We start from the raw sequence: 21,982 nt of genomic DNA on the forward strand, positions 1-21,982 counted from the left end.
AAAGTCCAAAACGCTGCTACATTATATACGAAAGTATTTCCCAAGACTCACAACGATAAATGTCTTATAATGTGATTAGATCGGTCTTTACAAAAAACGTAATTATTTACAATGTTATAATCGGTAATCCACAGCCCCAGGCAGTCGGTTTGCACACATGATAGTCGCATCTTGTGTCCTTTAAAGTAACCGAAGAGCAATACACCACATGAACTGTCATCTCAGATAAGGGGTGTTGTTTTTATTACTGCATTCATTATGTATGATTTAAACAGACACATTTACGAAGAAGATGTAATCATAGCGTTCAGTTTTTTGCACAGATTCGCTTTATAATGCGTCAGTTTAACGTCAAGGGGCAGAAATTACTTTTGTGATGAATGTGGTAGCGTTTTTAACTTTAATTAATTCAACCAAATATCGTCATAAACGACTATCTTCTTGAAAAACGATATATTTGATGGACTGGTGGTGAATACATTTTAGTAAACTAACGCTACAAGGATTAAAAAATAAAATTAAAAGACAATATCCGAGTCATTCTACGAAATGGGTGCCATTTGAGTCCGCAACATTTGATGAGATGCAAAAGGCACAAAAATGTCCCAAAATGTGCTTACAAAGCTTAAAGCTATTAATCTAAGTGTTCTTGTTAACATGATATATGATCAAAATATTTTTTTTAAAGAATAACATACTATTTTCTATAATTTTGCATTAGTACATAGCCATTTTCACATGTCCGTGTTGACCAACATGACATTTGCATCTAAAATAACACCAAATAAGTTGTGTATTTAAAAAAAATATATATATATTTTCAGGATATATTTGTGTCCCTTTTCACATAAGATATATTTTATTTAAAATAAATCTTCCATTCCATTTTCTACCGCTTATCCGAACTACCTCGGGTCACAGGGAGCCTGTGCCTATCTCAGGAGTCATCGCAGGATACACCCTGGATGGAGTGCCAACCCATCGCAGGGCACACGCACTCACTCATTCACTCACGCACTCACGCACTTATGATTTGTGTGCGTCCCTCAATTTGATTTACCACCCCGTCACACTAACTTGTTTTATCTATAAATAATGTACTGTGGCTTTAAATGACATCACAACGCGGAAGTGACATCATTGGAGCCTTTTTGCCGCCAAGAACAAAAACAGGTAAGTACTGTAATTCTTCTGCATTCTTTATATGTTGATTTATGATGTTAGGCAGGTTCTGTCAAGCTGAAACCAACCACCCCGGCACGCAAGATAGAGAGGGAAAACTAATTTTTATATAAATTTTTCCTTTATTAATGCAAATAAAATGATATTTCAGATAGAATACATGTATGCTAGGTGAGGAACTTGACCACATGGGAGATCTGCGGCCATTTTGGGATGATATTTACCACCCCGTCACATACCACCCCGTCACATGTTTTATTGTGACGTGGTGGTAAGGGATGTGACGGGGTGGTTCTGCTTCCCAGTTGAATGTGTGAAATCAAGGATTCTAAGATAGGCTAATCATTTTTTTTCTGTTAACTTAACCCTATTTTGTTTATTCATTCACTCACTATGACACTCAATCACTATATCACTAACTATCTCTTTCACTCACTGTCACCCACTCACTCACACATTTGCAGATAGATCTGTCTCCATCATGGCTCCATTGAGTGCTGCTGAGAAACAACGGGGATGCCGTTCACGTCGGGATGCTGATACTGAGATGAGGCAAAAATATCTAGAGAGTGAGCATCAGAGATGGAGACGGGATGTAGAGCAAGGAAAAAAGAAGAAGATTAGTGATCTAAGTGAGAGAGGCAAGCGTCAGCTGCGTAAAAAGTGGAGGAAGCAGAACAAGAAGAGAAAAGAGAGAGCAGAGACTAGGAAGCACAGTCTGAACACCTTTCCTCTGAGTCCAGATCCTGTCCAACAGCCAAAGCAGCAGTTAGGATTTTCAAGATCACGGTTGCGCTCAGTTAGGATTATAAATAAATGGACACATGTAGAGAATAAGAAGCAGCCCTATCATTGAGGAGTAAATGTTTTTATATTTGTTGTACATGACTTAAACCCCTAAGTTACCAGTAGATTTTTTTACTTTGTTTCAGGCAACATAAAGAAGGAAAGCGAATTTCGAGGAAGAACAGGGATACACTACGCAAAGAAATTGAAAAACTAAAGAAATCGCTAGAGAAGGAAAGAAAACGTGCTGACAAATACAGAAAAAGATATAAGCGCTTAAATAAGAATGACTCCCCTCGTTCAAAAATAAATGAATTAACTAAGACGGGCAGAGTAAGCTCCAAAATCAGAAAAACACTACTCTATCATGAAGCCTTGATTGAAGACATAAAGAATAAGTACAGAAGAGCAAGAAAAGAAAAAGAAAAACAACTAATAGCAAAGGTAACAGCGGGGAGGATTGTGAAGAAGTACAGGCTACAAGGTTTTGCCGAAAATGCCCTTGGATTTTCAAAGAAGCGTCGCAGTGTTCAGAGTGAAGACCTCTGTTCCACCAACAGAAATCCCACAAACAGGTTCACTGCTGCTTTCAAGTCCAAAGTCAAAACCTTCTTCACCCGAGATGACAACAGTCGGATAACGACTGGACGAAAACAAACAATTACCAAGAACAAGTTGAAGAAGCAGAAAAGGTTTCTGGCTGACACAATGAAAAATCTTCACAAAAAATTTCTCACTGAAAACACAAACAACATATCATACTCCCTTTTCTGTAAGCTTCGCCCATTTTGGGTTGTACATCCCACTCTCTCTGACCGGAACACGTGTCTGTGCAAAATCCATGAAAATCTCAGATTTGTCATTGAGAAGTTGCATAATTTGAGGCTCATAGATACTTCAGATCTCGAGAGTTTGATTAAAATGATAGCCTGTGAAACCTTCAGGAAAATGTATGTATGATGAGTGTGAGGAATGCAAAGACAAGACTGTTCAGCTCTCCAGATTTGATAGGTCAGCAAAGGTTGCATTCACTCAATGGGCAACAGAAGAGAAAGCAAGGGAAGATGCGAGGGAGGGTCCAACCACTGTCAAGATCACCGTGAAGAAAATAATGGAGGACACACAAGACAATCTTGTGGAGTTATTCCACACTCTTCTCCATAAATTTAAAAGACACACATTCAACATAAATCAACAATACTCATACTGCAGAGAGTTGAAGAAGAACCTGTCTAAAGAGGAAGCAGTGATCCACATTGACTTCTCTGAAAACTATACATGCAAATACAGCTCAGAGATCCAAGCTGTCCACTTTGGCTCCTCGCACCAACAAGCTACTCTGCACACTGGTGTTTTGTACATAGGTGGTGAAAAAGAGCCCATCTGTTTTAGCACAGTGTCACCCTCCAAACACAAAAGCCCCCCGGCTATATGGGAACACATGAATCCAGTGCTGAATTATCTACAAGGCACATACCCAGATGTGTCTGTTCTACACTTTCTGAGCGATGGACCTTGTACCCAATACAAACAGAAAGGGAATTTCTTCCTTTTCAGCACAGAGCTCGCAAGACGAGGTCTGAAAGGTGGAACGTGGAACTTTTTTGAGGCAAGCCATGGTAAGGGGGCCCCTGACGGTGTTGGGGGAACATTGAAACGAACAGCGGATAAGCTGGTGACCAACGGTCGCGACATACCCGATGCCCATGAGCTATATAAAGCGCTAAGTGAAACATCTACAACTGTTAAGTTGTTTTATGTAGCATCTGAAGCAGTTGAGCAGGCAATGGAAAAGATGCCAGGCCAGATTCCACCAGTGCCATCCACAATGAAAACCCACCAAGTGGTCACATTCACTCCAGGAGAAATCCTTTACCGGGAAATTAGCTGCATGTGTTCCACGCAAAAGCAGCTGAGATGTCAATGCTTCACCACACAGCATTTCACTTTTAATAAGCCAGCCCAAAAGGTGCCAACAGAAGCAATTGCTTGGGAAAGTCGAGATCTCATTGGGAAGTGGTGCGTGCTTAAGTATGACAGTGACCTTTATCCTGGGATCATCATGGAGACAGATGAAACGCATGCCCTGGTAAAGTGTATGCACCGTGTTGGTGTCAACAGGTTTATCTGGCCTCCAAGAGATGACTTCCTGTGGTATCTCTTTGATGATGTGCTCGAAATCATTCAAGCACCACAGCCTCCCACATAGCAGACGGACTCGGCCCGAATGTGGCCTCAGAATGGCACTGCTGGCGCACTGCTGGCACTGGCATGCAACAAGTCAGCCGAGTGTGGGCCATGTGCGGCAGTGATGGTACTGGATCCATGACGGCAAACAATAATTGGGCCGATTGTGGATGGAGGTGTTGGACCAATTGTTGATATTAGGTCTGTGGCCCAGATCAGTCTAGCAATTGTAGGCCACATTTGACATTGTGTAAATTCACAATTATTGCACGGTTACATTTAAACATGTTTTACCTTGTACATTTTGGCAACAGGTTACAGGCAGATTTGGTTAACTCCGCTCAGCCTGTTCTACTAAAATGTTGAAATATCAAGTAAAGCAGCACTCTGTCTATTAAAAGTACTTCAGGCTGATTCTTTTTTAAAGTAACCTGGCCTTAAAAAACACTTGCACATATTTTTGTCTATTTAATGCTTTGTCATACAACTAATTATTTTCGTAGGTTACATAGATTGTGGTTTTAATAGAAAAGGCTATTGGTTCATGATGGTATTTTAATGGAAACCTTAAGAATTTTTTTAGGTTCTATTGTTTTTCAGCAGGGAACAAGCTTGCAGTATAGCAGTGTGCTGAGCTATATTTAAGGTATCAGTTACAGAATAGGTTAATAAGGTATCAGTGAAGTGAAATATCATAATCAAAATAATTTCAAAATGAGTTAACGATTTAAATAAAGAGAAAAGTTTTTATTATGTTTTCACATTTTATTGTACTTTTTAGTTTTATGGCCTAAATCAAAATAAACCAACACTTGAAAATAAATCTAATTTTGGAGCAAATATATAATTAGCAAATATATAAGTATATTTGTGAAATACACATAACAATGAATAATACGCCCACAAAAATATGTTTAATAGCAAAAAAATTTTTTTACTTTGTATAACAAACATTGAGCCAATAAAAAAATATGCTAACACAATGTAAACACAAACTGCAAGACTTTGAAAAGGTAAAAGTGATGTTGTGAAAGACAAATAGAAAACAGCAGCTCATGACAAAACATTCAATTTATTGATAGACATGTGTGACTTTAAATTCAAACTCCACAAACTGTCACAGGTTCACGGTTTAGCTTAATGAAATGGTAGTAGTCAGTCTTTCAGGGAACATCAAAGAAGTCAGTGTAATGAACTGTAGGCCAACATCTGAGCTCTTGATATCTTCAGCTGGGTCTCACAGAAAAAAAAGACCTGCAAGAAAAATCAAACAATTCATACCCATTACAAATCCATTCACTCACAAACTCATGTGGCAATAATATTCAATTTATTGTACAACAACACAACAATTCTCTTTGTAAAATATTCCACCTGAATAAAATATCCAATCAGTGTGTATGGAACAAAACTGAACAACTAGTTGTTGATGACATCACGGTACACACATTGGGACATCTGGTAACATTAGCTTCTAATAATTTGAATTCCAATAGTTCCTGTAGTCACATATTGTTTTTCAGCAGCCATGTTAACAGATTAGAACATTTATACACAGCACATGTGCTAAAAAAACTTTTGAAACACACAACCGTGTCAGAGGGTTGTTGGCCAAACAACATTAGCATTTGAAGGATTTTTAATATCTTCCTCACCTACAGTGGTACAGGACAAGCACGGCATGCAAAGCAAGTGCACCAGAACACTCTGATAAAGGGGATGTTCAGACACAACCTGAAACCATTAAAGATTAGATAAGAACAATAATGTTTTTTACATTCAATCACAGTCAGAAATTATAAGAATTCAACAACACTCAAAAGACATATATGTTAAGCACAACAGTGACTGCCTCCGTTTATAGCAGTCTGAACATTTAATTACAGTGAATATAAAGTTCAACTCATGAACGCTTAAATAACTTTCAGATCTAGATATAACATACTGTTTACATCATTTGTCTCTGTTCTAATTATTTTTTGTTCTTATTTCATTACTTACTTTTTGCTGCTTGTAACGAACGAAACTGTATTACCATGCATCACATTATTGTGCGGTGTGCCCCTTTAAGAGACTGATCACGTCATTTCTGATGCGTGCTATGCGTGATAACGTTGATTGAGTTGAGCGTGAGTGAGATCCACCGTAGATGCTAAGCGTGCTCTACACTCTTTCTATACTTTTGTTTTGTTAGTTTTATTTTGTGACGCTGAGAAAGAGTAATCTCTCATGTGTGAGAGGATTGCGTTGCTTGTGTTACCTGCCATTAAATGTGCGTGATACAGCCTTTACGCCTCTAACCTCTTTCTTCCATTGACTTTGTGAGAGCTATCCTGGTCAAAGCGTTACATGCTTTTTAACAAATAAACGTTTTATTTACATATATGAGCTCATGTGTTGTTGTAAGTTTTAGTAAGATTTAGTAATTGTTTGCTATTTGCTGTAATAAACCATCGCATCTACCTCGAGCCTTGAAATAGCCAAACGCCTATCTTAAATTATGCTTTACACTTTATCGATGCTGCATGTGGCCTTTCAACATTTTCCACATCAGACAGACCGTGTGCTATCACGACAATAAATTACAAGATTATAATGCAAGAACGTTTCAAAACCCAGAACAGTATAAGAACAACAAGTTGGTTCTTATTTTATATTTTAGTATAAGGAACTGTGTAAACTCAAAACACATTGCTTACCTCAGACGAATCGGTGGCAGTTGGCAATTAAATCAAATGTGCAGTCTCTGCGCGTGCGCAGAACTCCGACTCCTCCCACCAAGTTTTCAACCAGTTTGCATCTGGATCAGTTCATCCATTGGCTGGTTAATTGTTTTGGCGCGATTTACATGATCACGACAGCTTCTCGCGTCATCTGATTGGTTGATTTGAGTCAGGTTCACGGGATACTTTGGATTCGAAAACTATATTCCCGCCCAGGATTCTTCTCGTCTCTTCTTCAACGGCTGTTTTTAGGTAAGTGTGGTCGGTGCTGTTGTTGTTAATTGGAACAATTTTCTTAAACGAGTAATTTTATCTGAATCCTCCATGTATTTTCAGAGCCAGAGTGTGTTATTTAGTGGGGTTTGAAGCAAAATTATTTGAGTAACGTAGGTTGACTGAGGATTTCTTAGAGGGTTTTGCATCTGATATTTTAATATGCAACAGGATCAATGTTTTTCTATTATTTATGCTTACAAATATTAAGATAATCAGCCTGCATAGGGGCATTTGGAACAACTAAATGTATTGATTTAAAACGTTTAACCTTTGTTTTACTATATAGTTTAAAAATGTATTACTTGTTTGTCAGGATTTATACAATATAATCATGATACATATTCATTTAAAAATGTATTCACGTGAAATAACACATACAATAATTTCAAAATGTATCTGATTATAAATGTATAAATCTCTTAATTTGTAACTGCTCAAGTGTCTGCATGTTATATACAAGTGAATGGCACTCATTAATGTCCTTTATTGTTTTAGACATCACTAATTAGGGATCCTTAAACACATTATATTCTGGAATGGCTAAACTGTTAATGAAAATCTACTTCTTAGATAATATGAGCTTTAAAATTTGTTTCCATCTTTATGATATACATCTTTGACATGGGATTATTCACTTAATATTTGACCTAATTTTTGAATTAATTTGGCAGAAGTCCTCCAATCCACCATCAGCGAGACCGAACTCCTCCAGTCCAGCTACAGATAAGCTGCTGACCCATTTCAGAGGAGGAACATTGGCCATGACCCAAAAGGACCACTAAATCCTCAACTTTTTCTTGACACTTGTAAGTGTATATTTATATCTCTAACAAAAAAAATCTTTAATAAATATGAGATTGTGTGCTTGGTTTTGTATGGATTTTAATAAGTTTTCAATAAAAAACTTATTTGCAGCTCTTCTGCTTAATATCATCAATAATCAAGAGCACTGTGCTCTGTACTAATTGTGTATAAATTGCATTAATCCTTTAAATTGTTTTTGTAAAACATGTGACCCTGCCTTTGAAAACCCAGCTGAAGTTGTTTTGGACCTAAAATCATAACATAATGTACATAACATTATGTGAAAATATAATGTTGATACATTAAATATTGACTGACTATGGCCATGTCAAAGATCTAAATCATATTGAAATGAATGACTGAAATCACACTTTGATACTCATTCTCTCAGAATTAGATTTCACAGACAGGGTCACAAATTGTTATGGACATTTAAAATGAAAGTTCTGTCTGATTTACTCACCCTCTAGTTGTTTCAAACATGTAAAAATGTCTTTATTCGGTTGAACACAAAGAGAGATATTTTGGAATAATGTTAACAACTAACAGTTCTGAAGCACCGTAGTAGGAAAAACATTTCATTTTTTGGTTCTGTTGAACACAAAAGAAGATATTTTGAGTAATTTAGGAAAACAAACAGTTCTGGGGAACTTTTGACTACATTTGACATTTTTCCTACTATGTCAGTCAATGGTGCTTCAGAACAGCTGGTTGCTAACATTATTCCAAAATATCTCTCTTTCTGTTCAACAGAACAAAGAAATGTATACATGCTTGGAACAACTACAGGCGGATTAATCCCTTTAATTATTTCTTAAGATTAAATAATGCTGTTTATAGGTTATGTTCATTTTAATTTTTATCTAAAAAAGTACATTAGGGATTGTTTAAAGTATTTAAATAATATGAATAAAAAATTGTTACACCTTTTATTGCATTTACTTAATGTGCATTATCCGTTATTTTATTTACACCATAGTTTCCACACTTAAACATTTTTTAAACGATGAACTGATTTTTTTTTTTTTAAATTACCAAAACTATATTTAATAATTATGTATGTCTTTCAGCTGCGGTGAGAAAAATTCCCTAACAAAAAAAACGGTCATATCCAGAGATGGCTTCAGCTTGCTCCGGATTGGGATGGAGGAAGAAGAGAACGGCTGAAGAGAAAGGAGATGATAAATAGCTGTGCCTCTCATTTAGAGCCTCAATAGCTTATGCGTGCGTACACATACGAAATACATTCATTTCCTTTTCATGTGCACACACGCAGTTATGTGTTATGTTGTTTATAAAGTTTAATTTTGTCTTTCTTTGGTTTATAACGTTTTCATTTAGTCCGTATTCGGTTTCATTTTTTCAGGTGTTAAGGTACTGTTCATTTAAAGTCTAAAGGTTTCCGTTTTACATAAAAATATGTTCAACACAATGTGTTCACTTTATTTTTATTTGTAAATAAAAAATGTTTATTGAAAAACAATTCAGGTATTGGAAGTTATTTTTTCACATGATTTTGGCAATCATAGGCTGTACTATGGCTAAATTTGGGGGTCTCTTTTTAAAAGCCGGCATTGATCTGGTTTACTTCTGGCTACGATACGGCACCCAGTATTAAAACCTACTCTGGGCCAGTTCAGGGCCAGTTATGGCTTATTAATTGGCGGAGGCTCGGACCAGTTGCGGCCCATATCTGGTCATGGTCTGTAATTTGGATCTGGGCCACCCTAGGGCCGTCATTCAATGTTGTATGTGGGCCGAGGGAAAAGTATTGGTGTGGGCCGGAGCTGGGCCAACACAAAATTGTTATGTGGGCTGTGACATCCCGCCACATGGAAATCCAGAGGGATGTGTGGATGCGACTCTCCCAATCACTGTAATGATGCTCTTTTTTTTAGTTTTTCAGAGCATGACCAAAGTTCTCCATTAAATGTCCAATGTTAATGTTTCCCCTCCCCCAGTTTTATAGTTTAAAGTTTAAAACAAACATATCATATAGTACCATACTTTGTCCATACCACCCTGTCACAGTGAACCACCCCGTGACATCAGTTACCACCCCGTCACGGGGTCATTTTGTTAAAAAATGTATGTAAAAGAAAAGACATTTTACATAATTTAATGTTGAATGATGTTCTTGTTGTGTGGACTAATCAAATAAATTTTACTTTATTTGTATTTTTTAAGTGTATTCGTTTTTTTAGTTCAAACAATGAGGCCATTGAAATGTCAAATTCATATTTCAAGATTAAAAAAGTAAGAATAATTATTTAAATTAAATTACAGACTTTCTATTGATGGTTTCCAAAAAAGGGACATTTTACTATTAGGAAAACGTAAGATTTTAAAAATATATTTCTTGTTTTACTACTCTAATGCCATACACATTATCTGTGACGGGGTGGTAAAAAAAGACTCTCTTGCCGGAATAAAATTGATAATATAAGGATAAGGATAAGGATTTTGTGCCTGAGGTGGGAAAATATGTTTTATTTGAGGATTAATATATATTTAAAGTTGTAAGTAAAAAAAAAAAGTTTGTCCTTAATGAAAATGTGGATAATTGCAAAGTGGAAATGGCACCCGTTTCGTAGAATGACTCATCCCTTTAAATTAAATATCACGAAAGGCCACATATGTGTGTGGATGTTTTAACATATGACCTATAAGTAACATGAAGAGAATGCAATAAATAACATCCGCATCCTATTTCTACTTTTGGAATCTGGCCCTCAAAGAAAAGCAGTTGCAGAGCCCTGATATACACATTATACACACTGATCTTGTCAATCAAACAGTACTTTATTTTTCATCGCTTCACCCAAACATCCACCAGAGGGCACAGAAACTCCAGTAATGTTCAAACAGTGTTCTGCAAAAACACAAATCAACTCAGTACTGCAGAACACATTCTGTATCTTTTATGTTTGTATTACAAATCCTTTATCTGTTTAAATGAATCTACCTGAATTTATGAACAAGTGTAGCGGGACGCAGAGATGAAAACACTGTTTGTTAATGTATTAAATGTCCACTGTAAAAGAATCAGAGCCAAACTCAAGAGTTTCTAGTGACTGATAACATCAATATTTTTACAAATGCCTCAGTTTGAGGTTTCATAAATATCTCTTTTTTAATTGTTATCAACTGACTATAAATTAAATTGAGTTATAAGGGCCACTGGTGCATTCAAAGCGCTCATGTGGTCAATTAAAAAGGACTTTCATTTTGACACTTAAAGTTAAATGCTTGAATGCGTAATGTTGTGTCTTTTTAAGTAAAACTGTGTTGGAACTCTAAGACTTTAAGACATGCTTGAATCATCCACATGTACAGCTGTATTTTCAGAATGTGTTCCTCCACACTGGTCATGAGTGTGAAATGTACTGCAGTGCCTTGAAGGAGTCATATGACTGAATTTACATCAAAAGTCTCAAAACTCAAAGTTTTGCACATGATGATTTACTCAAACTAAAAGAGAAGTCTGATCCTCGATCACGCCCCCACATCTCTACGTCAGTGTGTGGTAATGTTTGCATTACGCCACCCAAATGTACACGCAAAGCTGAAGACGTGGCTTCAGTTATCACAGCTGTGGTGCCGCTGCCACCATGTCACAGTGAAAATGCATAAGACAAAATAAAAACATAACAGTTACTTATGTAAAGCGTTCTTCTGGTCCACCCGTTGGTTTCCTTCACCTAAAAAGGTTTGAAGGCAAAACCGATGCTGGTTTTACTCTTTATGCACTAATTGTTTGTACTTGTATTTATCCTATTTATCCTATGGCATACACGCCATTCCCCTCCGACTGGGTGGTGAGGTGAACTGACAAAAGTTCCAGCCTGAGAGTTGCGTGCTCTGGGCTTTGGCACACTGTCTGGCCTCCTCTGCACTTGCATGATTTTTTTTGTCCGCTCATTTCATTATTGAATCTGACACTGCTGTTATCAGCATACTGTTTTTGTAACTGTTCAAGCGCAAAACGTCTCCGAGTGAGAGATGAACTGACAACCGGCCTCGTCCTGGAAAGTTATGGTAAGGGCCGTAACATTTCCGCCACACGCTTGAGGTATTCAGCCAATTACAACGCACTGCTCAACTGGCCAATCAGAGTACAATGCACTTTCCAAAGCGATGAGTATTGTACAAATCTATGTGTTTTAGAAGGTGGGGAATGGAGGAGCTACAATGATGTACGGTATGTGAAAAATATATTTTTTCAAACCTTAAAATGTATTACACCCAAAACACAAGTTAATCATGTTTTAATCATGTCATATGACTCCTTTAAACGTGCTGGCTTCTCATGCTTAACATGGTCAACTTGTGGAAAAACGAGTTAGACATATGACGTAGTATTTTTGATATGCTCCTCCAGGGTTCACACAGCTTTCGGAATGTTTTACCAAACATGAATTACCGTTAAGTAACAAGGGTTCTTAGTCCCTTATTGGACAATTCTCCTGGAAAAGAACGCCGACGCGTCAACAAGGGAGAGCGAAAGAAAGAACACACACACACTTCAACAAGTGAGAAAAAGAGCACACCGTCAATGTGCTTCATTTGTTACAGAAGTTCAGGTGTTTGTTTGTTCACTACATTTGAGTGATGAATTTGAGAGAAACTGTGGATACAATGCTGGTTTTGCAGATGGTTTGAAACTGATAGATGGAGCCGTCCCAGCGCTAAAAGATGCGGGACATGAACCACACACGTTAAGTCAAACTCAGTCAAATGTCTGTGTTTTGTTGGCAATCGGCGAGTACTTGCATAATGTAAAAACATGGACGTATAGTGACTCAACTGTTATGCAGGGATAATGCAATGAGATTGTGAGGAAAGAGAAGCAAGTCTCAACGCCTGGGAACCAAGCGATCTACAGGAATCTTACCCAGTGACATTGTTTCCTCACTGTTCTAATAAAATACCCTTCGGGGGTGGTAAATCATACTTTGGTGTACGTGTCGTTGCTTCGCCCGTCACAACTGGTGGAGAATGCGGGCATAGCACCGAGGCTACGAGACGTACAGAATTGAATAACCATCCTTCGTCTATTCCAGGAACCCTACCTGCTCTCTCTCTATCCCTCGTTTGGTTATCTACAACATCATGGAGGAAGTGGTCCGACGGTTGGCAGAAGTGGTGGTTAGACAGCAACGTTTCTCCGAGCAACTAGCCCAGCGGCAGGATAGTACTAATCAGGCCCTGGGAATGATGCAGGCGGCTGCCGCCGCCCAAGTGCCCTTACCGGATGCAAGAGTCGCGGCCCATAATCTGTTGACGAAACTGACGGCGCAGGATGACATCGAGGCCTACCTCCACACCTTCGAGGTGATAGCCGCGAGGGAACTGTGGAACAAGGTAGAGTGGGCGAGAATCCTGGCTCCATTTTTAACCGGCGAAGCCCATAGGCCTTACTATGCTCTATTACCACCGGCCAGCGACGATTATGAAGCCCTGAAACGGGAGATCCTCGCCAGAGTGGGATTGTCCCCGGTCAACGCAGCTCAGCAGTTCCAGCAGTGGACCTACGATGATCAAACACCCGTGAGGACCCAGGCCGCACAATTGACCCGGTTGGGACACTTATGGCTGTTGACGGGGGAACCCAACGCGCTCCAGGTGGCTGAAAGAGTAGTGGTGGATCGACCACTACGGGTGCTGCCTTGTCGATTCCGGACGGCCGTCAGTATGCGGGGTCCCACCAGCATACGGGATCTCATAGAGGCTGTAGAATTAGCCGAAGCATCAGCTGCCCGAGACGCCAAAGAGAGAGCGGTAGTGGGCCCCCGGAGGGTAATTCCAAATTGGCGACCTGCGGAGGGCACCTCGAGGCCTGTACACAGACCCAGAGCGCCAAGTCCAGTGGATGAGCCAATGCCTACAGAGCCTGGCTCCTCCGGGCCTCCGGCGTGGTTGGCCGGCTGTGCGGTGCACCAGGCGGTGCCGTCAGGAGCCACACGACGAAATGTCAGGGTGGATGGCCGCCTGGTGACAGCTACTCTAGATTCTGGCAGCTCGGTGACGCTGGTCCAACCCGGGGTAGTTCGACCCCGACCCGGAGTAAAGTCCTCCATCCCGATCACGTGTGTTCATGGGGATACCCGTCGGGTACCAGCCCAAAAAGTAACAGTGTCGGCTGGTCCTGGTTCATGGACATTGGAGATCGGGATCGTGGACGACCTACCGGTGCCAATGTTGTTGGGTCGGGACTGGCCCGGGTTCGACCAGTTGTTGGCGACCTCCGTGCAGACGGTTGGCCGTGGAGGTCGAGCCTGGAGGGGCAGGCCTCAGAGAGAGCGGAGACCCCGGCCCGTCCTAATGGCAACAGACAGTGAACCAGAGGGTGAGTGCCAGAATCCTAATGTGTTTGCTGATCTTTTTCAGCAGGTGACAAAAGGTGGCTCGTTCGGAAGGGAACAGCGGGAGGATGCCAGGCTAAGGAATTGTTGGAACCAAGTCCCAGTTGTGGATGAAGAAGAACGCCAGCCTGGCCCGCACCCACTCCCATCCCAAGCAGGGTCTGCTGTACTGTGCCGCCATGCGAAGGGGGGAGGAAAAACGGTTGCTGGTGGTACCCAAGAGCAAGACCGAGATGATCCTCGAGTTGGCACACACCCACCCCATAGCGGGTCATCTGGCGGCTGCAAACACGATACAACGGATTAGGGACCGGTTCCATTGGCCTGGCCTCGAAGCGGAGGTGAAGAGATTCTGCCAGTGTTGTCCGGTCTGCCAACAGAAATCTCCCAGCGCCCTCCCCCCAGCCCGCTGATTCCACTCCCAGTAATCGAGGTGCCCTTCGAGCGCATAGGGATGGACCTGGTAGGACCGCTGCCGAAGTCTGCCCGAGGTCACGAGTACATCTTGGTCGTCGTGGACTATGCTACAAGGTACTCAGAAGCCTTACCATTAAGGAAAGCTACAGCTAAAGCAATAGCCAAAGAACTTTTTTTGATGTACAGCCGCGTGGGTATCCCCACGGAAATACTGACTGATCAGGGAACTCCGTTTATGTCCCAGCTAATGGCGGACCTCTGCCACCTCTTCAAGGTGAAACAGCTGAGGACATCGGTGTATCATCCGCAAACGGATGGACTGGTTGAACGGTTCAACCATACCCTAAAGAGGATGCTACGTCGAGTGGTGGCAGAGGATGGGCGCGACTGGGACTTACTTCTCCCATATGTCCTGTTCGGGATCCGGGAAGTGCCCCAGGCGTCCACGGGTTTTACACCTTTTGAACACCTGTTCGGCCGACAACCACGCGGACTGTTGGATGTTGCCCGGGATGCCTGGGAACAACAGCCAGCACCACATCGTAGCATGGTAGAACATGTCCAGCAGATGCGATCCCGGATAGACAAAGTGATGCCCCTCGTGAAAGAACACCTAGTCGAGGCCCAGCGAGCCCAACAAAGGTGGTATGACCGGCCGGCCCAACCTAGAGAGTTCCAGCCAGGTGACCGGGTGTTAGTCCTGACTCCCACCGCCACATCGAAGTTCCTAGCGTCCTGGAAAGGACCATACACGGTGGTGGAAAAGGTAGGGCCGGTCAATTACCGCCTCCGCCAGCCGGGACGCAGACGGGAGGTACAGCTGTACCACATTAATCTCCTAAAACGATGGATTGCATCCCCAACTCAGATGGCGGCGTTTGCAGAGACAGAAACACCGGTGGTACAGATGGGAGAACAGCTGTCCCCGTCCAAAAACAAGACATCCAGTCCCTGGTCAGTCAGTTCAAAGATGTATTCTCAGGAAAACCCGGGCAGACTCGGATCATACAGCATGATATCGGCACACCTCCGGGGGTGGTGGTGAGACAGCGGCCTTACCGGGTACCAGAGACTCGTCGACTGGCTATAGAGGAGGAGATCAAACGGATGAAACTGCTTGGAGTTATAGAGCCCTCCCATAGCCCGTGGTCTAGCCCTATCGTAATGGTTCCCAAACCAGATGGCACTCTCCACTTCTGCAACGACTTCCGCAGGGTAAATGAAGTATCTACCTTTGACGGTTATCCAATGCCCCGGGTGGATGAGCTATTGGATCGACTCGGGAAGGCACGGTACATCACTACGTCAGACCTTACAAAAGGATATTGGCAGGTGCCCTTAAGTCCAGAAGCCCGAGAGAAGACGGCGTTCAGTACCCCCTCTGGACATTGGCAGTACACGGTATTACCGTTCGGGCTACATGGGGCACCTGCGACATTCCAGAGAATGATGGACATCTTGTTGCGACCTCACCAAGTTTATGCGGCAGCCTATATCGACGACCTTGTAATCCACTCGGGGACCTTGGACACCCATCTGGAGAGGTTGCGGAGAGTGCTAATGGATCTTAGGAAGGCCGGCTTAACGGCGAATCCTAAGAAATGTCACCTCGGACTCGCCGAAGCTAAGTACCTGGGATACAGAGTGGGCGGAGGGTTAATCCAGCCCCAGGCGACGAAGGTGGAAGCCGTCCGGAATGCTTCCCCACCCCACAACAAATCCCAGGTACGGGCCTTCCTGGGGCTACCGGGCTATTATAGGTGCTTTATACCCAACTTTTCGTCCATAGCCAGTCCCCTGACCGACCTGACACCGGATTGGGAGCAGTACTGTCCCAGATGAAGGATGGGATAGAACACCCAGTCGGATACATCAGCCGGAAGCTGACCCCAGCAGAGACACGGTACGCGACGGTGGAAAGGGAGGCCCTGGCCATTAAGTGGGCAGTCCTGGAGCTCAGATATTATCTCTTTGGGCGAAGTTTCACCTTGGTAACGGACCATGCCCCACTACAGTGGATGAGTAAGGCCAAAGATACCAACGCAAGGATTACGAGGTGGTTTCTTACGCTCCAGGACTACCACTTCACTGTGAAACATCGGGCCGGGTCCTCCCATGGCAATGCCGATGGTCTGTCGAGGATGTGGTCAGGAGGGACATCTCGATCAGGTGACAACCCCCCTCCCACCCAAAACATTTCTCCGTCTCCCCGCAGGACTAGGTCGACAATTTGGGGGGGGGAGTGTGACGAGTCACCCCTGGCGCTATCAGCGTCGCCATGGAGACGGAGGCAATCCGAGCGGCACAGCTGCCGCTCGTCACAATCAGACGCCAGCGGCTATAAAAGCCGCTGGTAGTCAAACAGAGGTGAGCAACGTCTCCATGAGGATTGGAATGCCACTGAGTCCCTATGTTCTTTTGTACCCCATAGGATCCGATATCTAGGGATTGGAAAGGAAGGATATCGCTAACCCGGAAGTAGAAGGACCCGGAAGTAAAGACTCGTAGTGCTTCAACAAGGGAGGAAAGAGAAGCAAGTCTCAACGCTTGGGAACCAAGCGATCTACAGGAATCTTACCCAGTGACATTGTTTCCTCACTGTTCTAATAAAATACCCTTCGGGGGTGGTAAATCATACTTTGGTGTACGTGTCGTTGCTTCGCCCGTCACACACCGTAAATCTTTTATAATTAATATTCATCAGTACCAATGCTTGTTTATATCTGCTATGCACTGCAATCTTAGATAGATGCCTTAAAGTGATCGATATTATACATGAAGATAGTCTGTGATATAAATTTGTCAACTGTATACTAAAAATCCATTTGTTTTAAATTCAAAATCATACAGCATTGGTCTATAATTCATTCAGCTAAAAACATCCAATTCAGCTTTAAAAATAGATAAATGTACTGTCTTCTTTCAGGAAAACAACAGCAAACTAAGTGTCCATCGGCACCTATCTTACAGAAGTAAAATTGCTGATAAGAAACATTCGTTTCGCCCTTGATGGTGAAAGCTTAGTTCACTGGTTATTCATTTAACTTTTCCGCATCACAGGCAGTGTGCACAGACCATAACAAGTAATATATTCTAGATATAGTAGCTGAATAGAAAGAATATAAAGTGAGAAAAGCAGGGGGCCTTAAATTGATCCCTGTGGCACTCCATGCCTTATGCTTTCACCTGACCACTTTATATGTAACAGGTTTTGCATTGATCCCACTGTTAGGATTTAAACATACCAGATTAACTCAGCCCATCTCATGGGTCTATTATAAAGTTCATTCTGAAATCAAGATTGTCTATTTTAACTTGTTCCTTCACTTTATTTCAAAACATATTTGTCCATTACAGGACAGCAGACAAAACAAATGACATGCAGACATACCGTGAGACAGTTTGTGAGGTTTACATATTTTCCTGTCTCGCTTTATAGAATATAGGAACACAACTGATCCAGAGAAAGAAAATCAAAGAAAATCATCTTTTGTTGCATTCTAGTCATATTTACTAAACAGTTGTTCTTTTCACGTTTCTCTGAAACACAGTTCCATTGGTTTTATAACAACTACAGTATGGTCTGCGTGTGAAGATCTGCCGTTTTTTTTGTTTGTTATAATAGAAGATATTTAATGTTTGTCATTGGTGTGCACCACTTGCATCCAGTGTACAAATGTCAGGTTGTCTTTATTCAAATATAATTCTGTGATAGTGTGCAAACAGCTATTTGACTATAGCTACACATAGAAGAAGTGGCTAATTATATTTAGAACATTATTCTGTTGAAGTAAGTTAAAATATTATTGAATATGATTTTGCTCATGCTGTCCACCTCTATCCGGATGAATAAAAATCTCAGTCAGGTGTAACATTGCGACATGTGGCCTAATGGACAGACACCTGCAATCTCTTTGTCATGTGCAGCTGGGATAAGGATATGAAAATTCCCCCTAAACTTATAGATATGCCATCACAAACATAAGAGCAAATATACAGAGAAATACAGACACACATATTGATGGTCCTGGAGCAACATTTCTATCAACGAAAGAGCTTCATTGCCTTCACTCTAACAACACAGATACACAAAAATAGAAAAATACATCATACAAATCACATTAAACCTACTTAGTTCTAAATTAATTTGCTCTCTTTGTATTTATAAAAGGAACTTTATTTCAAAAGTACACAAACTTGACTGACATCTGTACTTATAAGGCAAAGTTGTCTTAGCACATCATCCACTCACTATTTCATTGTTGCAAAATAATTAAATATTTATTATTAAAAGAATGTCATTTAATAACGAACTCACGCTTTATGAAATCTTAACATAACTAACAGAAGAAAAACAAATACTGTACGTCTTTCATTCACCAGGTGATTCTGAGTAGTCGCAGAAAAATATATACAAAAGACTTTTTGCAAGCTGCAGTCAGTCACACAGACGGGAGCAGAGATGCTTCTGTCACCTGGAGAAGATGGAGAGTATCAGGACAACAACTGTTGATGTGAGTGACGGAGTCACGGCCAGAGAACCTCCACATTCCATCGAGTTCTCCTGCAGACCAAACCAAACAAAACCATGTCCAAAATCTAAATCTAGACATGTCTGTAACATTCCGTCCAATGACATCACACACACACGTATATAAAAAATATATATCCCATAATCCAGTGCATGCAGCGTAAGGATTAGCAGAAGGAAGACAGATGAGTGTTATTTACAGAAACATTCACTGTTAACTGTCAGGTCTCGGGTCTATGCACCTGTCTGTCTCTCTCCTGCCGTTATGTACGTGACTGTTCCGAGCGGACCCTTCTGATGACGAAAAATTGCGTCATGCGGATGGCGTGTGGACAGACCATTCTTCTGCCTTTAGTCGGCGTGCGATAGCCATTTTGATGTTTCTTACCAACACGTCGTGTCTTGCCTTGTTGTCTTCGTGTTTAAAGGAATAACTCTTGTCTCATTTCTTTGGATTCCTACCTTATGTTCTGTGTTAAGACTGCTCTAGTTTAACTGCATTTTTTACTCTCGTTTTTTATTTTGCCCATGCTCGAGGTTTCTTTTATTTTGATAAGTGCCTGCTCGTGGTAGTTTCCCACCGTCTCTACGGCCCCCGTATCACCGGCCGCCAGCTCATTCACCCTTGGCCAATCCCGTTCCCTTCTCAGAGACTTCTTGCCTGTTGTTTCCCGCTACCAGCTCTCGAAACCTCACCTTGATACTGACTTTTTGTGTAGAGCACTAATAAACCTATGATTCCCTGTAGCAGAATCCCTGTTTATTCCCACCACTTGAAAGTAAACATTCATTTGAAATGATTTCCGTTGCATTAAAAACATAACCTGCTTTAAAAGGCCTGTGTGTTTCCTACCTCATGATGGAAGGGGTGGCACGTGTCCGGTCGCCTTCTGTCTTTTTGAAATATCAGTCGTTCACACTTCAGAGACTCATTATGTACAATGCAGTTAAGAAAGATCACTGACCAAGTGTCTAAATCAATCAAAAAACACACGAAAGGGTTACTACAGTACATACTGTATGTCTTAATGACATCTCATGTGTGCTTTCTCATTTAAGGGTCATGAGCTGGGCACTCAACATGACTGTGTTCTATAACATATACTGTAAAAAATTCAAAGTTTTCCAATTGTATGGTTTGTTGTTTCCTTATCATTCTGACGTCAGACGGATGAACACATGGGCACAAGACAGAGATAGCTGAAGGACTCATCCCTTTAGCCTAATCCCTTCTGAAAAAGACCAGAGGATGAGAGGTGTTCTTGCTCACGCAAAAAAGTACTGTAGTATACTATTTGAATATATATATGCTATAACAAACTTCGTCTACTTGAATGGGGAAAGGCAGATATTTCTAATATCATTGGCAAAAAACACAAATAAACAGCATACTTTCTGATTAATAATTACACATTACACGGAGCTTCCTTCGCTAGAGCGGCCATATTAAGCGTTGCATTACTCACCATTGTGACGGCAGAGGCGTGCGTTGATATTATTATCTTTGATTATAATGTTACTGCGCATCTTATGAATGTATAGGGTTCTCTTCCTGAACTAAACGCTCACAATAAAGAGACAGCCCAACCACGACAGACATTTGTATACTTCCAGAATAAAAATACTGTACTTGTTTTGTTATTGACACTTAGTTAAAATACATATATTGCTGATGTCCAGGACGTTGGCTAAATGTTTGTTTATAATAAAGGATATACATGATCTCAACGGGGTCCAGGGTGACGGGTCCAAACTCACTGCAGTCACATTCATTATCTATGACCACCATGAAAAGATTACTGCTGGGAATCTGCTGGATAACAAATGATCTGAGGGCAGTAGAGAAACAAACATCAGATCAACACAGACGCTAATGTGCGTATCCTCGTGTGTGAGTGAGTGCTGAACGTACCTAACACAGCCTTCACACTCAATGTTCCCCACAGTTTCTTTAATGGTGCGCTCGGACACGAATGCTGGATATTCCATATCGCAGGGAACCAGCATACTTCTGCCTCCTCTACGAGCTAAGAGACAGACAAACAGATAGAGAGAGATGTGTTTCCCTTTCTGTCGGTCTCTCGACGTTGTGTTGAGAACGACAGATGGGGTTCGCCCTTGAGAACCAATCAACTCTGACTACTATAGAAAAGGCCAATGAAATTTGGCGAATGCAATTTGCATGCCGGGCTCCGCCCCCGGAAATCCGGTATAAAAGGAGGCCGGCGTGCAGCATTCACTTACCTTTTGTTCTTCAGAGCCATCGCTCATCAGTACAACTCAGGATTCAATCCTCTACAACTACACGCTGGTGGTACGACGTGTTACAGCGGATCGTCCCTTCCTGCAGCGACCTTCCCCTGGGCGTCTCGGCGGTTCCGGAGGTGTTAGAGATTTTTTCTAAAAGTCCTTTTCAGGAATGACTGAGCATTCTCCAGCGCGGCATGTCCCGCTGTTCTCTTGGGTGCGGCACCCTCATCGAGGAGGGGGATGGACACGATCGCTGCATTAGGTGTCTGGGCGTCCGGCACACTGAAGCAGCGTTCGTTGACACATCTGCCTGCACTGCGGGCAGATTGTCATTCAGAAGTTGCGGTCACGGGTGGCTGTCTTCCTACGGGAACCAGCCACCATTTCGTCTGCTACCCGGGCTGTGACATCTGTGGCTACGGCCCCGATGACCACCCACGTTAGCAGCGTTAGTGATATGG

The 21,982-nt window shown here is 41.7% G+C and overlaps 1 protein-coding gene and 1 long non-coding RNA gene across 2 annotated transcripts in view; both read right to left on the reverse strand.

Annotated features, from left to right (window-relative positions):
* Positions 1–5,208: 5,208 nt before the first annotated feature.
* Positions 5,209–7,487, reverse strand: LOC130407056 (uncharacterized). The gene is made up of 3 exons (XR_008904557.1): positions 6,855–7,487; positions 5,811–5,889; positions 5,209–5,409 (listed from the first exon to the last, which is right to left on the reverse strand). It is a non-coding gene; the product is annotated as an uncharacterized LOC130407056 (long non-coding RNA).
* A 10,648-nt stretch (positions 7,488–18,135) lies between these two features.
* cacna2d3a (calcium channel, voltage-dependent, alpha 2/delta subunit 3a) overlaps positions 18,136–21,982 on the reverse strand; it is a 97,464-nt gene continuing 93,617 nt past the window's right edge. The window contains 4 exon segments of the mRNA XM_056729754.1: positions 18,136–19,304; positions 20,125–20,204; positions 20,985–21,100; positions 21,184–21,298. Of these exon segments, the coding sequence (XP_056585732.1) occupies positions 19,212–19,304; positions 20,125–20,204; positions 20,985–21,100; positions 21,184–21,298 (404 nt within the window). The 3' untranslated portion in view covers positions 18,136–19,211.

Source organism: Triplophysa dalaica, chromosome 18 (genome assembly GCF_015846415.1).
Source record: "Triplophysa dalaica isolate WHDGS20190420 chromosome 18, ASM1584641v1, whole genome shotgun sequence".
In the NCBI taxonomy this organism is placed as follows: Eukaryota; Metazoa; Chordata; class Actinopteri; order Cypriniformes; family Nemacheilidae; genus Triplophysa; species Triplophysa dalaica.